Here is a 17,239-nt window from a genome sequence, read left to right as displayed (position 1 = left end):
AACCTTCAATCAATGGCGTCTGTGTCGAGCCCTTTAAATTGGAGTTGAAGAAACCTTACTTCAACACTTACACTTAATTGTAAATATAAATAAACTCCAATTTAAGTTGTTTAGACGCCTCCACTGTCTCTTCTGGTTATTCTGTGACTAGACCTAGAACTAGAAAGTTTCGGGTTTAGCCGCACGTCTCTCAAGACGACTAAATGATCCCAAATGATTCTAATTCTAAGTATTAAGGTTTAGCCGTCTTAAGAGACGTAGGGCTAATCCCGAATGTTTCTAGTTCTAATGTTAGTTCTAGTGACATTGCAAGAGTAAAACTAACACTATACCTAGAACTAGAAACATTTGGGTTTAGCCGCACGTCTCTCAAGACGGCTAAACCCAAATGATTCTAGTTCTAGGTATAGTGTTGGTTTAAGCAATAGTGTTAGTGTAAAACTAGTACTAATACTAGACCTAGAACTAGAAGCATTTGGGTTTAGCCGCACGTCTCTCAAGACGGCTAAACCCAAATGATTCTAGTTCTAGGTATAGTGTTAGTTCTAGAAACAGTGCTAGTATAAAACTAGTACTAACACTAGAACTAGAACTAGAAACATTTGGGTTTAGCCGCGCGTCTCTCAAGACGGCTAAACCCAAATGATTCTAGTTCTAGGTATAGTGTTAGTTCTAGAAACAGTGCTAGTATAAAACTAGTACTAACACTAGAACTAGAACTAGAAACATTTGGGGTTAGCCGCGCGTCTCTCAAGACGGCTAAACCCAAATGATTCTAGTTCTAGGTATAGTGTTAGTTCTAGCGATAGTGTTAGTGTAAAACTAGTACTAATACTAGACCTAGAACTAGAAGCATTTGGGTTTAGCCGCACGTCTCTCAAGACGGCTAAACCCAAATGATTCTAGTTCTAGGTATAGTGTTAGTTCTAGGAACAGTGCTAGCATAAAACTAGTATTAACACTAGAACTAGAAACATTTGGGTTTAGCCGCACGTCTCTCAAGACGGCTAAATCCAAATGATTCTAGTTCTAGGTATAGTGTTAGTTCTAGTTCTGGTGCTAGTATAAAACTAGTACTAACACTAGAACTCGAAACATTTGGGTTTAGCCGCACATCTCTCAAGACGGCTAAACCCAAATGATTCTAGTTCTAGGTATAGTGTTAGTTCTAGCAACAGCGTTAGTGTAAAACTAGAACTAACACTAGACCTAGAAAGTTTCGGGTTTAACCGTGCGTCTGAGGAGATTGCAAGTGTAAAACTAACACTATACTTAGAACTAAAATCATTTGTGCTTACCTGAGAAAAGATTGCTCGAGACAACTGCATACTCACCCTATACATCTAAGCACATGTACAAAAAACTTAATATAGTTGTATATAAAAAGTAACATTTCATTATCAAGTGCATATTTACCAAGATAATATTTACAAAAAGATATCTCACACGTTTCTTTAAATGTTTATTCTTCTTCTTTTTTTTTTTTTAGACGAATCGGCGACTTTATACAAACTTTTTATCTTAATAATTGACCTATTTATTGTTTAATTTATTTCGACATTCCCGAACATTATCAAAAATTAAAACTCATTATTTAAATTTTTTTTGCGACATCCGCAATTTCAACAAAAAAAAATTAAACGTTGATAAAAGTTTGTGACGAACGATAAATGAAATAAATGAAATGTGATTAACTGAAAAATGATTCTTTATTTAAACATTAAATAAAAAGAGGAGAAATCATTCGACTCGCGTTTTAAGTGGGGGAGAATAAAAGTGATACGCTTAGTATACAAATGTTATTATTAATATTTTGAAGTTGTGGAACGAAGAAGAAGAACCGGGTGGTAAATCGCTTAGAAAGAAAATTTTATTTACAAAATGAAAGAACCCCAGAACTTAATAAGAAATAATTACGGAGCTATAATCGATCTTGTAAGTTATTTTAATTTAATAATTAATTTTTTATTTATTTACATTCATTGACATGTGCAAGAACGTTTCGCAACAAATTGGATATAAAAACGATAACTTTAATATTATTATCGTCATTCAAAGCGATTCAAGGTCTTTTTCGTAATCAGCCGACAAAAATATTATGGAAGTTTCGCCCGTGTATTCAATTTTTTATTTTTTTCCAAAACATTACAGCTTCCTTACTTTTATTTTTATAAATTATTAATCAAAATTTCTCCAAAAAAACATCAAATCGGATTAAGAAAATAAGCACGTTGCATGGAATATTTTAAGGATTTATTGTAAATACCCTTATCTATTTCAACTTTAATTGTTGTTTATGTGTCATTGTTTGTTTATAGTCTTAAAACGTGTGTTTATATTACATTTATCATTATAGGTAAAAATTATATATAATCGATAAATCCTGTGTACTATTTAGAATGGTGTCATGATTTACATGATTTCATCCCTTGTCTGTCGCGGTTTTCCCCGTTTTCTTCTTTACTACATTCTGGCTTTCTAAACTTTTTTTGTAGAGCTTAGCTGTAATTCGTGCTTTTTAGCAATGTTTCTCATTGTATGTTAGCTCTTCTGCCGTCTTGTAAACTTCCACGTTTCGCACTCAGAAATTAATACAGGCTTGTAGATTGTTTTGAACGCGTTGGTTTTTATTTTCCATAATATTTTTGCTTTGGCCAAAGTTAAAATTTATGGCTTGGCAAATTTGGCCGAATCGAATATGACGCATAACCGTTTCTGACTGGTTTCAAACTCGAAAAATCTTAATACACTGACCAGCAAAAAACGCCACTAAAATTTAGCCACAATTTCAAAGCTGGCTTTCTCGCAAACCACTCATTTAATTTTAATGATTCATTTTTTGATCGAAAGGTTGATTTTTCTGTAATAATCCTGCGATAGAAATTTTTATTTGAGCATATACAGGGTGCAAGAATGAGAAAAACTATTTTTCTCTCACACTCTGTGGGGTGCAGATACTACAGCAGATGGTGTTAACTGGAATCAAACGCTAGCCCAATCTTTTCTGAACATTTTGTTTTTTTATTCATTTTATTATCTCTGTTACTAACGAAGATGCAGTGTTTTAAAGCGAACGCCTGTGAAAACAAGACAAACAAGCAAGAAATCTAAGCTGGCGTGCTAGGGAGGGTATGTCAGTTGTTTCGAATAGTAAATTGACGTTGAGTAAATTGAAGTTGCACGTATTGTTACTTTAATTGAGGATGGCAAAAGTCAGCGGTACATTGCCCATGCGTTGGGTATACCCCGAAAACAGTTCAGGATGCCTGGAATCGATATGTGGAAACAGGAAATTTTACTATGCGGCAAGGTTGCGGTAGAAGACGAGTGACAATAGCAGTTGATGACCAGCTGTAGAAACTCCGCATCGTCTTTAAATGGTGCGTGAGGTTGACGTAAGTGAAAGAACCATTCGGCGAAGACTTGCTGAAAGTGATCTGACTGCAAGAAGTCTTGCCAAAAGTCTTCAATTTGGACACGTACATATGAATTGGGGAATGGAACAATGGGGTAAGGTGCTCTTCACTGACGAGTTCCGATTTTGTCTCCAGTCACCTGATGATGGAGAACGAGTGTGGAGAGGTCATAATGAAAGGTCTGCGACATGCACAATTTCGGAAAAAGTACCTTCCCATGGAGGTTCGGTCATGGCATGGGTGGATATTTCGACGGAAGCGCATACAGCGCTCATCTTTGTTGAAAATGGCAGGCTAAATTCCCACTGTTATATACAAGATATTCTGCAAGAAGCTGTCTTGCCTTTATTGGTAACGGATTTATGCTAATGCATAACAATGCGCGGCCGCTCGTAGCACGTGTGGTTAGCGAATATCTTGATGAGGTAGGTATTGAACGGATGGAGTGAAGATTAAAAATCTGTATAGGCTTCTTTGGAAATTCCCGGCCAGAGTTCACAAATCTTTTATTTCAACGTTTTAATATCATCCGTAAAAAGGACTTTCCTCCATTGCGATCTCAAAATTCACATGTAATTGCGCAGATTGAAGACGCGTTCGTCGATATCTTGGAAGCAGCCTCGGTCCTTTGGCAGCCAGACCACTTCTAGCAAGCTTTCAGCGAATTGTTCTCTCACTAACATCAACAACATGCAACATTTGAAGACGACGCCGAGCTTCTACAGCTATCGTTCCACGATTGCTTAGAACAATAAGCAATCAGCTACTATTGTCACTCATCTTGTTTTCATGCGACCGCTTTAAAATACTGCATCTTCATTAGTAACAGAGATAATAGAGAGAGATAAAAAAAGAAAATGCTCAGAAAAAATTGGGGTACTGTTTGATTCCAAATAATACCCTCTGCTATAGCAGCTGCACCCTACAGGGTGTTACAAATTACGAGAAAAAAGTTTTTCTCATTTTTCTTACCCCGCATATGCTCAAATTAAAATCTGGATGAAAAATTTCTATCGCAGGATTATTACAGAAGAATCAACCTTTTCATCAAAAAAAGAATCAAAGTGGAATGCGCGATTCGCAAGAAAATCAGCTTTGAAGTTGTAGCTGATTTATAGTGGTTTATGTATGTAGAAATCTTAATTCTACCTATATAAAGAAATAATGGCGCGACGTCTAGTCTAGAACACACACTGATGATAGATAAATATGAAATAAGTATGGATTTATGATTTCTTGGTGCATTACTAATATTTTTTACTTACGGTATAGTTTCCAATTTTGACATTTAGTGATTTATGCTATATCACTAGAAACTGGTGATAGATAAATATGAAATAAGTGTGGATTATGATTTGTTGATGCATTAGGAGTATTTTTTATACATAACGTATTTCTCCATCAGTTTTAGTACTTAGGTTGTAGTTGATTTTTTATTAACAAAATTCGTCCAATTTTGACATTTTGTGATTTATGCTATATCACTAGAATCTAGTGATAAATAAATACGAAATAACTGTCCATTGTGATTTATTGATGCATTAGGAATATTTTTTATTTATAACATCTTTCTCCATCAGTTTTAGTACTTAGGTTGTACTTGATTTTATTAAGAAAAATCGTCCAATTTTGACATTTTGTGATTTATGCTATATCACTAGAAATTGGTGATAAGTAAATATGAAATAAGTGTGGATTGTGATTTCTTGATGCATTAGGAATATTTTTTATTCATAACGTCTTTCTCCATCAGTTTTAGTACTTAGGTTGTAGTTGATTTTTTATTAACAAAATTCGTCTAATTTTGACATTTTGTGATTTATGCTATATCACTAGAATCTAGTGATAGATAAATACGAAATAACTGTCAATTATGATTTATTGATGCATTAGGAACATTTTTTATTGATAACGTGTTTCTCCATCAGTTTTAGTACTTAGGTTGTAGTTGATTTTTTCCAAAATAGGTATCTAATTTTGACATTTTGTGGTGTATGCTATATCACTATAGTCGAGCCGTCGAATTTGTGCAGTGGTAAATCACCGTGACAGGTACTTACAAAAAAAGGGGTAGTCGGTTCCTTCGTTATGTAACCGCCTACTCCCGCCAGGGTCTATAAGGCGCAGCTACACTATACGAGAATAAACCTTCCTTTACAGTCAGATAAGAAGTTATGAATACCGTTCACAGTGCGTCGGCGGCTTTTATTATTTTTTGTCTCCAGTAACGCGCTCAGTGCGCTACCCCCAGAAGGGGTGTGGTCACTTGTTTTGACGAATCCGGACAGGGCGACCGACTATGTAAGAAATTTACCTACTTGTCACGGTGATTTATCACTGTACAAATTCGACGGCTCGACTATAGATATCGGTGATAGATAAATATGAAATAAGTATGGATTTTCATTTCTTGATGCATTAGGAATATTTTTTTATTCATAACGTCTTTCTCCATCAGTTTGAGTACTTAGGTTGTAGTTGATTTTTTCCAAAATAATCGTCCAATTTTGACCTTTTGTGATTTATTCTATATTACTAAAAATTGGTTATAGATAAGTACGAAATAACTGTCAATTGTGATTTATTGATGCGTTAGGAATATTTTTTATTCATAACATCTTTCTCTATCAGTTTTAGTACTGCCATTATAGTTGATGTTAAGAAAAATCGTCCAATTTTGATATGTTGTGATTTATGCTATATCACTAGAAATTGGTGATAGATAAATATGAAATAAGTGTGGATTGTGACTTCTTGATGCATTAGGAATATTTTTTATTTATAACATCTTTCTCCATCAGTTTTAGTACTTAGGTTGTAGTTGATTTTATTAAGAAAAATCTTCCAATTCTGACATTTTGCGATTTATGTTATATCACCAGAAATTGGTGATAGATAAGTATAAAATAACTGTCAATTAGGATTTATTGATGCATTAGGAATATTTTTTATTTATAACATCTCTCTCCATCAGTTTTAGTACTTCCATTATAGTTGATGTTATTACAAATACAAATATCTTTATTTACTGTAACAACAAATTTACAATAAAATGTCCACAAACAAGAAAAACAAAAAAAATATATTATCAATGTTAATTCTTATCAATTTCATTCACTGTCTCCCTAATAAATTCCTCAAAACTGTAATATGCACTTTCATTTAGGTGTTTTCTTATAATTATATTGAATTTACTTCTTGACATTGCCGCAATGGAGGGTGGAACTATGTTGAAAAATTTTGAACCCCAATAGTCCATCGATTGTTGTGTTTTTGAGAGTCGGTGATATGGTGTAGCAAAATAGCAAGATCTAGTTGCATAACTGTGTGATTCGCCGAGTGTTTGGAAAGTATTCCTATTATCGTACACGTACATTAACACCGTATGTATGTATATACTTAATTAAGAAAAATCGTCCAATTTTGACATTTTGTGATTTATGCTATATCACTAGAAATTGGTGATAGATAAATATAAAATAAGTGTGGATTGTGATTTCTTGATGAATTAGGAATATTTTTATTCATAACGTCTTTCTCCATTACTTTTGGCACTCATGTTATAGTTGATTTTATTAAGAAAAATCGTCCAATTTTGACATTTTGTGATTTATGCTATATCACTAGAAACTGGTGATAGATAAATATGAAATAAGTGTGGATTGTGATTTCTTGATGCATTAGGAATATTTTTTATTCATAACGTCTTTCTCCATCAGTTTTAGTACTTAGGTTGTAGTTGACTTTTTATTAACAAAATTCGTTCAATTTTGACATTTTGTGATTTATGGTATATCACTAGAAATTGGTGATAGATAAATATGAAATAACTGTCAATTGTGATTTCTTGATGCATTAGGAATATTTTTTATTCATAACGTCTTTCTCCATCAGTTTTAGTACTTAGGTTGTAGTTGACTTTTTATTAACAAAATTCGTTCAATTTTGACATTTTGTGATTTATGGTATATCACTAGAAATTGGTGATAGATAAATATGAAATAACTGTCAATTGTGATTTCTTGATGCATTAGGAATATTTTTTATTCATAACGTCTTTCTCCATCAGTTTTAGTACTTAGGTTGTACTTGATTTTATTAAGAAAAATCGTCCAATTTCGACATTTTGTGATTTATGCTATATCACTAGAAATTGGTGATAAGTAAATATGAAATAAGTGTGGATTGTGATTTCTTGATGCATTAGGAATATTTTTTAGTCATAACGTCTTTCTCCATCAGTTTTAGTACTTAAGTTGTAGTTGATTTTATTAACAAAAATCGTTTAATTTTCATATTTTGTGATTTATGCTATATCACTAGAAATTGGTGATAGATAAGTACGAAATAACTATCAATTGTGATTTATTGATGCATTATGAATATTTTTTATTTATAACGTCTTTCTCCATCAGTTTTAGTACTTATGTTGTAGTTGATTTTATTAAGAAATATCGTCCAATTTTAACATTTTGTGATTTATGCCATATCACTAGAGTCTGGTGATAGATAAATATGAAATAAGTGTGGATTATGATTTCTTGATGCATTAGGAGTATTTTTTATACATAACGTATTTCTCCATCAGTTTTAGTACTTAGGTTGTAGTTGACTTTTTATTAACAAAATTCGTCCAATTTTGACATTTTGTGATTTATGCTATATCACTAGAATCTAGTGATAAATAAATACGAAATAACTGTCCATTGTGATTTATTGATGCATTAGGAATATTTTTTATTTATAACGTCTTTCTCTATCAGTTTTAGTACTTAGGTTGTACTTGATTTTATTAAGAAAAATCGTCCAATTTTGACATTTTGTGATTTATGCTATATCACTAGAAATTGGTGATAAGTAAATATGAAATAAGTGTGGATTGTGATTTCTTGATGCATTAGGAATATTTTTTATTCATAACGTCTTTCTCCGTCAGTTTTAGTACTTAGGTTGTAGTTGATTTTTTATTAACAAAATTCGTCTAATTTTAACATTTTGTGATTTATGCTATATCACTAAAATCTAGAGATAGAGAAATACGAAATAACTGTCCATTGTGATTTATTGATGCATTGGAAATATTTTTTATTCATAACGTCTTTCTCCATCAGTTTTAGTACTTAGGTTGTAGTTGATTTTATTAACAAAATTCGTCCAATTTTGACATTTTGTGATTTATGCTATATCACTAGAAATTGGTGATAGATAAATATGGAATAAGTGTGGATTGTGATTTCTTAATGCATTAGGATATTTTTTATCCATAACGTCTTTCTCCATCAGTTTTAGTACTTAGGTTGTAGTTGATTTTATTAACAAAAAACGTCCAATTTTGACATTTTGTGATTTATGCTATATCACTAGAAATTGGTGATAGATAAATATGAAATAAGTGTGGATTGTGATTTCTTGATGCATTAGGAATATTTTTTAGTCATAACGTCTTTCTCCATCAGTTTTAGTACTTAAGTTGTAGTTGATTTTATTAACAAAAATCGTTTAATTGTCATATTTTGTGATTTATGCTATATCACTAGAAATTGGTGATAGATAAGTACGAAATAACTATCAATTGTGATTTATTGATGCATTATGAATATTTTTTATTTATAACGTCTTTCTCCATCAGTTTTAGTACTTATGTTGTAGTTGATTTTATTAAGAAATATCGTCCAATTTTGACATTTTGTGATTTATGCCATATCACTAGAGTCTGGTGATAGATAAATATGAAATAAGTGTGGATTATGATTTCTTGATGCATTAGGAGTATTTTTTATACATAACGTATTTCTCCATCAGTTTTAGTACTTAGGTTGTAGTTGACTTTTTATTAACAAAATTCGTCCAATTTTGACATTTTGTGATTTATGGTATATCACTAGAAATTGGTAATAGATAAATATGAAATAACTGTCAATTGTGATTTATTGATGCATTAGGAATATTTTTTATTCATAACGTCTTTCTCCATCAGTTTTAGTACTTAGGTTGTAGTTGATTTTATTAACAAAATTCGTCCAATTTTGACATTTTGTGATTTATGCTATATCACTAGAAACTGGTGATAGATAAATATGGAATAAGTGTGGATTGTGATTTCTTAATGCATTAGGATATTTTTTATCCATAACGTCTTTCTCCATCAGTTTTAGTACTTAGATTGTAGTTGATTTTATTAACAAAAAACGTCCAATTTAGACATTTTGTGATTTATGCTATATCACTAGAAATTGGTGATAGATAAATATGAAATAAGTGTCGATTGTGATTTCTTGATGCATTAGGAATATTTTTTAGTCATAACGTCTTTCTCCATCAGTTTTAGTACTAAGTTGTAGTTGATTTTATTAACAAAAATCGTTTAATTTTCATATTTTGTGATTTATGCTATATCACTAGAAATTGGTGATAGATAAGTACGAAATAACTGTCAATTGTGATTTATTGATGCATTAGGAATATTTTTTATTCATAACGTCTTTCTCCATCAGTTTTAGTACTTAGGTTGTAGTTGATTTTGTTAAGAAAAATCGTCCAATTTTGACATTTTGTGATTTATGCTATATCACCAGAAATTGGTGATAGATAAGTATGAAATAACTGTCAATTATGATTTATTGATGCATTAGGAATATTTTTTATTTATAACATCTCTCTCCATTAGTTTTAGTATTTTCATTATACTTGATGTTATTAAGACAAATCGTCCAATTTTGACATTTTGTGATTTATGCTATATCACCAGAAATTGGTGATAGATAAATATAAAATAAGTGTGGATTGTGATTTCTTGATGAATTAGGAATATTTTTTATTCATAACGTCTTTCTCCATTACTTTTGTACTATTGACATGTGGCTAGTATGTGTTCCAGACTGACGTCGCGCTTTTATTTTACCTACATAAAGAAATAAAGACGCGACGTCTAGTCTAGAACACGCACTGGTGATAGATAAATATGAAATAAGTGTGGATTATGATTTTTTGGTGCATTAGGAATATTTTTTATTCATCAGTTTTAGTACGTAGGTTGTAGTTGATTTTATTAAGAAAAATCGTCCAATTTTGACATTTTGGGATTTATGCTATATCTGACAGCTAATTAAAAAAATATTTGATTACATTTTGATTAAAAATGTCAAAAAATATAAAAAAACATCAAAAACGAAGTAATATTCCAATATGGATAGGAACCCTTGTAAAACGAAAACACAAAATAACTCATTGCATCTTTGATTTAGACGGTACAATAATAAATAGTGAAGAGATACATCAAAAAGCAATAAAAGAAATAATGTTAAAATACAACAAAGATTACACAATCGAATTACAATTGAATACTTTAGGAAGAACCGCCGAAGAAGTTTGTAAAATTCTCATAGAAGATGGAAACGTCCCGATTTCATTCGAAAAGTGTTTAAAAAGTTTCGAACATAAAACGACAACGAACCTATCTCGGTGTAAATTAATGCCGGGCGTTGAGAAACTTTTAGACCATTTACATAAAAATAACATACCAATAGCGTTAATAAGTACGTCGACCCAAGAAGAAATCGATTTAAAATTGTCACCTTTTGTCGATTTAAGAAAAATGTTTCATCACGAAATCGCGGGTGGAAGCGATAAATCGGTATTGAGAAACCCCCCATTTCCCGATTTATTAAACGTGTGCATTAAAAGATTTTGCACCGATTGGGAGAACAAAAAAACCTTAGTTTTTGACGATTCCCCAATCGGCGTTCAAGCCGCGAATGTAGCTCAAATGAAAATCGTTTTGATTCAAAAATTAGAAATTCCTAAAAATATTAGTAAAGCTACGAATTGTATTTTAGATAGTTTAGAGGAATTTCAACCCAAAAATTTTGGATTTCCACGTTATGGAGAATAATTTTTTTTGAAATGTTATCTTTTCAAGTAATAAATAAAGTAACCAGATGTGGTTTTATTGATAAATAAAGCGATAACCTTCAATTTATTGCTTTAAATTAATTTATGATGCATAAATGATGTAAGTTTAAACCCGAATGATTTTAGTTCTGTCTTTTTAGTGACTAAAATATCGAAGATAATAGATATTAATTATTAAGTTATAATCATTTTTAGAGCCAGATGTTGTTTTATTGATACATAAAACGAATAATACGATAACCTTCAATTCGTGTCGATAAATTTATGGGGTTCAAAAATAAACGTTCGTTACCCCGAATAAATTTTTAAACACAAATTCAGATTTATAATAATTATATTATTTAATTTATTGCTTTCAATATCTTGTTTATTTCTCCTTGATTATAATTTTTTCATTTTTATGCTTATTTTACTGTAATTGCAGCAATTAACTAAATCCGTGATATAACATTAAAAACAAAAAAAAATAACTGAAAGATAACGTTTCCATCAAAGATAAATGATTTTTTATTCGCACTTAGATAACGAGATAAATTTTTAGAATTGTTAGTGTTGAGTTTTCCTAAACATTTTATGTTAAACGGTGTTAAAACGACCTTATCGTTAAAGTTGTTAAGTTTTTACGTTGGCGTTAATTAATTTTTGCGTTTCACAAAAAAAAAAAATGTATAAATATTAATTGTTAATGTTCAAGTAAATGCTTTGCTTCTTAATATTTTGGGTGAGTATTAATCTCTTTATTATAGTTAAAATTTAAAACATTTCGTAGCATATGGTCGTTTTTATTTTATTAAAACCAGTAAATTTCCATACGTTACAAGTTGTTTTGATAACCTTTTAGATTTTCCTTTTATTCATCTCTTTGTGTCTAGCGTGTTTATCGTGTTTGTTGTTGTTTCTGTAGAAATGTGTAATTTTTATCAAATTTTTTATAACAATACCAGATTTATTCATGTAATAGTTATTTTTTGTATCATTTTTTTTATTAGGCTCAAAGTGGGGCGAATAATAAACCGAAAGGCAAGATGAAAGAAGAAAAGCAACCGTTATTAGACAGCGATTTAAGCGAGTATGAATCACCTCATCCAACTCATTCGGCCGTCAGCATGGAAAACGTGGCTTCTTTTAAATTTGATCCGGTATTAAATCGAGATATTGATCATCCAACATCGAATATCGACACTATGATACATCTTTTAAAAGGAAATATAGGAACTGGGATTCTTGCAATGCCCGATGCTTTCAAGTATTAATTAATTAACTTATTTTTTATAAATACTTTATTTTTTTTTAATTTAGGAATGCTGGTTTGGCTGTGGGGATGGTTGGAACCCTTCTTATGGGATTTATTTGCACCCATTGTATGCATATGTTAGTTAATTGTGCCCATGAACTTTGCAGAAGAACAAATAGAAGCGCAATGGGATTTTCTGAAGTCGCTGAAATGGCTATGCAACTAGGTCCAGCTCCTTTTCAAAAATTTTCAAAATCCGTTAGGTAATTAATTAAAGGATGGTAGAATCTAAGAGAATAACAATTAAAACTAGAACTAGCACTAAAACTCTTACTCTCTACTAACATAGACGAGTTCTAGACCAAACATTCTAGACAGCTGTTTTCGGCACCAAAACATACTACATCATGTTGCTTAAGAATGTTCTCAATCCTAAATTGATATCTCAAAAATCGAGTGTTCTCTGATTTTTTGAAAAAATGTCTGCTGGAGCAAATTTTTCTAGAAAAATTCGAATAACTCGAGAACAGCTGATTCAAATTGCAAAAAGTAAAGTTATTTATAAACCTTGAAAACAGACAAATCCAAATATGTAAAAATATATAGGGTGTTCCATTTAAAAAAATTAAATAAGTGGCGACTTCCGGTATACCCGGAAGTGCTAAAAATCTAAAAATACTTTAGTCGAAGAGAACGCAATTTGATAATTCTCAAATTTTTATTTTGGCCAGAATCCCAGAAACGTCTAATAACCGGTCTCGCTGAGACACCCTATATATACAGGGTGAGTTTTTTCCATGTTTAGTATAGAGATCTTAAAAACTAGCGGTAGATAAAATTTGTAGGGAAGGCCTTTTTTATAAAGTCATGGCCAACTATGGTTTCGATTATAAAAATTACAAGTTTGTGTCATAACTCAAAAATTATTGCTTAAATAAAAAAATCAGTTAGACTGCTTTATTAAACATGTAATACCCTACAAATTGTTTCTTTACTCATTTTTCCTAAAATCAATAATAATCGGTTTTTTTTCGAGATATCTAGTTAGCCATGCATTACATCCAAAAAACAAAAAGCTCATTAAATTGAGTTCATGAAACTGCAATTCTTTCCCTATTTAATCGTCTTTTTATCTCCGCTAGTTTTCAAGATCTCTATATTAAACATAGAAAAAAACTCACCCTGTTATATATGTTAAATAAAATAAAAGCGCGACGTCAGTTTAGAACACATAGTAGCCGCATGTCAATAGATTTGTACTATTGACATGTGGGTAGTATGTGTTCCAGACTGACGTCGCGCTTTTATTTTACCTACATAAAGAAATAAAGACGCGACGTCTAGTCTAGAACACACACTGGTGATAGATAAATATGAAATAAATGTGGATTATGATTTCTTGATGCATTGGAATATTTTTTATTCATAATATCGTTCTCCATCAGTTTTGGTACTTAGGTTGTATTTGATTTTATTAAGAAAAATCGTCCAATTTTAACATTTTCAGATTTTTGCTATATCACTAGAAACTTGCGATAGATAAACATGAAATAAGACTGGATTATGATCTCTTGATGCACTAAGAATATTTTTTATTCATAACGTCTTTCTCCATCAGTTTTAGTACTTAGGTTGTAGTTGATTTTATTAAGAAAAATCGTCCAACTTTGACATTTTGTGATTTATGCTATATCACTAGAATCTAGTGATAGATAAATACGAAATAACTGTCAATTGTGATTTATTGATGCATTAGGAATATTTTTTATTCATAACGTCTTCCTCCATCTATTTTAGTACTTAGGTTGTAGTTGATTTTATTAAGAAAAATCGTTCAATTTTGACATTTTGTGATTTTTGCTATATCACTAGAATCTAGTGATAGATAAATGCGAAATAACTGTCAATTGTGATTTATTGATGCATTAGGAATATTTTTTATTCATAACGTCTTTCTCCATGAGTTTTAGTACTTAGGTTGTAGTTGATTTTATTAAGAAAAATCGTCCAATTTTGACATTTTGTGATTTATGCTATATCACTAGAATCTGATGATAGATAAATATGAAATAAGAGTGGATTATGATCTCTTGATGCATTGGGAATATTTTTTATTCATAACGTCATTCTCCATCAGTTTTAGTACTGAAGTTATAATTGATTTTATTAAAAAAAATCGTCCAATTTTGACATTTTGTGATTTATGCTATATCGCTAGAATCTAGTGATAGATAAATACGAAATAACTGTCAATTGTGATTTATTGATGCATTAAGAATATTTTTTATTCATAACGTCTTTCTCCTTCAGTTTTAGTACTGAAGTTATAGTTTATTTTATTAAGAAAAATCGTCCAATTTTAACATTTTGTGATTTATGCTATATCACTAGAATCTAGTGATAGGTAAATACGAAATAACTGTCAATTGTGATTTATTGATGCATTAGGAATATTTTTTATTCATAACGTCTTTCTCCATCAGTTTTAGTACTGAAGTTATAGTTGATTTTATTAAGAAAAATCGTCCAATTTTGACATTTTGTGATTTATGCTATATCGCTAGAATCTAGTGATAGATAAATACGAAATAACTGTCAATTGTGATTTATTGATGCATTAGGAATATTTTTTATTCATAACGTCTTTCTCCATGAGTTTTAGTACTTAGGTTGTAGTTGATTTTATTAAGAAAAATCGTTCAATTTTGACATTTTGTGATTTTTGCTATATCACTAGAATCTAGTGATAGATAAATGCGAAATAACTGTCAATTGTGATTTATTGATGCATTAGGAATATTTTTTATTCATAACGTCTTTCTCCATGAGTTTTAGTACTTAGGTTGTAGTTGATTTTATTAAGAAAAATCGTCCAATTTTGACATTTTGTGATTTATGCTATATCACTAGAATCTGATGATAGATAAATATGAAATAAGAGTGGATTATGATCTCTTGATGCATTGGGAATATTTTTTATTCATAACGTCATTCTCCATCAGTTTTAGTACTGAAGTTATAATTGATTTTATTAAAAAAAATCGTCCAATTTTGACATTTTGTGATTTATGCTATATCGCTAGAATCTAGTGATAGATAAATACGAAATAACTGTCAATTGTGATTTATTGATGCATTAAGAATATTTTTTATTCATAACGTCTTTCTCCTTCAGTTTTAGTACTGAAGTTATAGTTTATTTTATTAAGAAAAATCGTCCAATTTTAACATTTTGTGATTTATGCTATATCACTAGAATCTAGTGATAGGTAAATACGAAATAACTGTCAATTGTGATTTATTGATGCATTAGGAATATTTTTTATTCATAACGTCTTTCTCCATCAGTTTTAGTACTGAAGTTATAGTTGATTTTATTAAGAAAAATCGTCCAATTTTGACATTTTGTGATTTATGCTATATCGCTAGAATCTAGTGATAGATAAATACGAAATAACTGTCAATTGTGATTTATTGATGCATTAGGAATATTTTTTATTCATAACGTCTTTCTCCATGAGTTTTAGTACTTAGGTTGTAGTTGATTTTATTAAGAAAAATCGTTCAATTTTGACATTTTGTGATTTTTGCTATATCACTAGAATCTAGTGATAGATAAATGCGAAATAACTGTCAATTGTGATTTATTGATGCATTAGGAATATTTTTTATTCATAACGTCTTTCTCCATGAGTTTTAGTACTTAGGTTGTAGTTGATTTTATTAAGAAAAATCGTCCAATTTTGACATTTTGTGATTTATGCTATATCACTAGAAACTGGTGATAGATATATATGAAATAAGTGTGGATTATGATTTCTTGATACATTAGGAATATCTTTTATTCATAACGTCTTCCTCCATCAGTTTTAGTACTTAGGTTATAGTTGATTTTATTAAGAAAAATCGTCCAATTTTGACATTTTGTGATTTATGCTATATCGCTAGAATCTAGTGATAGATAAATACGAAATAACTGTCAATTGTGATTTATTGATGCATTAGGAATATTTTTTATTCATAACGTCTTCCTCCATCTGTTTTAGTACTTAGGTTGTAGTTGATTTTATTAAGAAAAATCGTTCAATTTTGACATTTTGTGATTTTTGCTATATCACTAGAATCTAGTGATAGATAAATGCGAAATAACTGTCAATTGTGATTTATTGATGCATTAGGAATATTTTTTATTCATAACGTCTTTCTCCATGAGTTTTAGTACTTAGGTTGTAGTTGATTTTATTAAGAAAAATCGTCCAATTTTGACATTTTGTGATTTATGCTATATCACTAGAAACTGGTGATAGATATATATGAAATAAGTGTGGATTATGATTTCTTGATGCATTAGGAATATCTTTTATTCATAACGTCTTCCTCCATCAGTTTTAGTACTTAGGTTATAGTTGATTTTATTAAGAAAAATCGTCCAATTTTGACATTTTGTGATTTATGCTATATCGCTAGAATCTAGTGATAGATAAATACGAAATAACTGTCAATTGTGATTTATTGATGCATTAGGAATATTTTTTATTCATAACGTCTTCCTCCATCTGTTTTAGTACTTAGGTTGTAGTTGATTTTATTAAGAAAAATCGTTCAATTTTGACATTTTGTGATTTTTGCTATATCACTAGAATCTAGTGATAGATAAATGCGAAATAACTGTCAATTG

At 30.3% G+C, this 17,239-nt stretch overlaps 1 protein-coding gene across 4 annotated transcripts in view; it reads left to right on the top strand.

Moving 5' to 3' along the window:
• LOC111417460 (proton-coupled amino acid transporter-like protein pathetic) overlaps positions 1 to 17,239 on the top strand; it is a 30,648-nt gene that overhangs the window by 1,345 nt on the left and 12,064 nt on the right. For 2 of the 4 annotated variants that reach the window (XM_023049745.2, XM_023049743.2), the window contains 2 exons: positions 12,317 to 12,573; positions 12,627 to 12,824. In XM_023049745.2, the coding sequence (XP_022905513.1) occupies positions 12,353 to 12,573; positions 12,627 to 12,824 (419 nt within the window). In that variant the 5' untranslated portion in view covers positions 12,317 to 12,352. Of the gene's footprint in view, positions 1 to 1,810; positions 1,936 to 11,937; positions 12,049 to 12,316; positions 12,574 to 12,626; positions 12,825 to 17,239 lie in introns of those variants that run through there. The other 2 variants (XM_023049742.2, XM_023049744.2) reach the window with 2 other exon arrangements.

The sequence above is a fragment of the Onthophagus taurus genome, chromosome 11, assembly GCF_036711975.1.
Source record: "Onthophagus taurus isolate NC chromosome 11, IU_Otau_3.0, whole genome shotgun sequence".
Taxonomy (NCBI): domain Eukaryota; kingdom Metazoa; phylum Arthropoda; class Insecta; order Coleoptera; family Scarabaeidae; genus Onthophagus; species Onthophagus taurus.
This window is presented reverse-complemented; position numbering and strand designations above follow the sequence as displayed.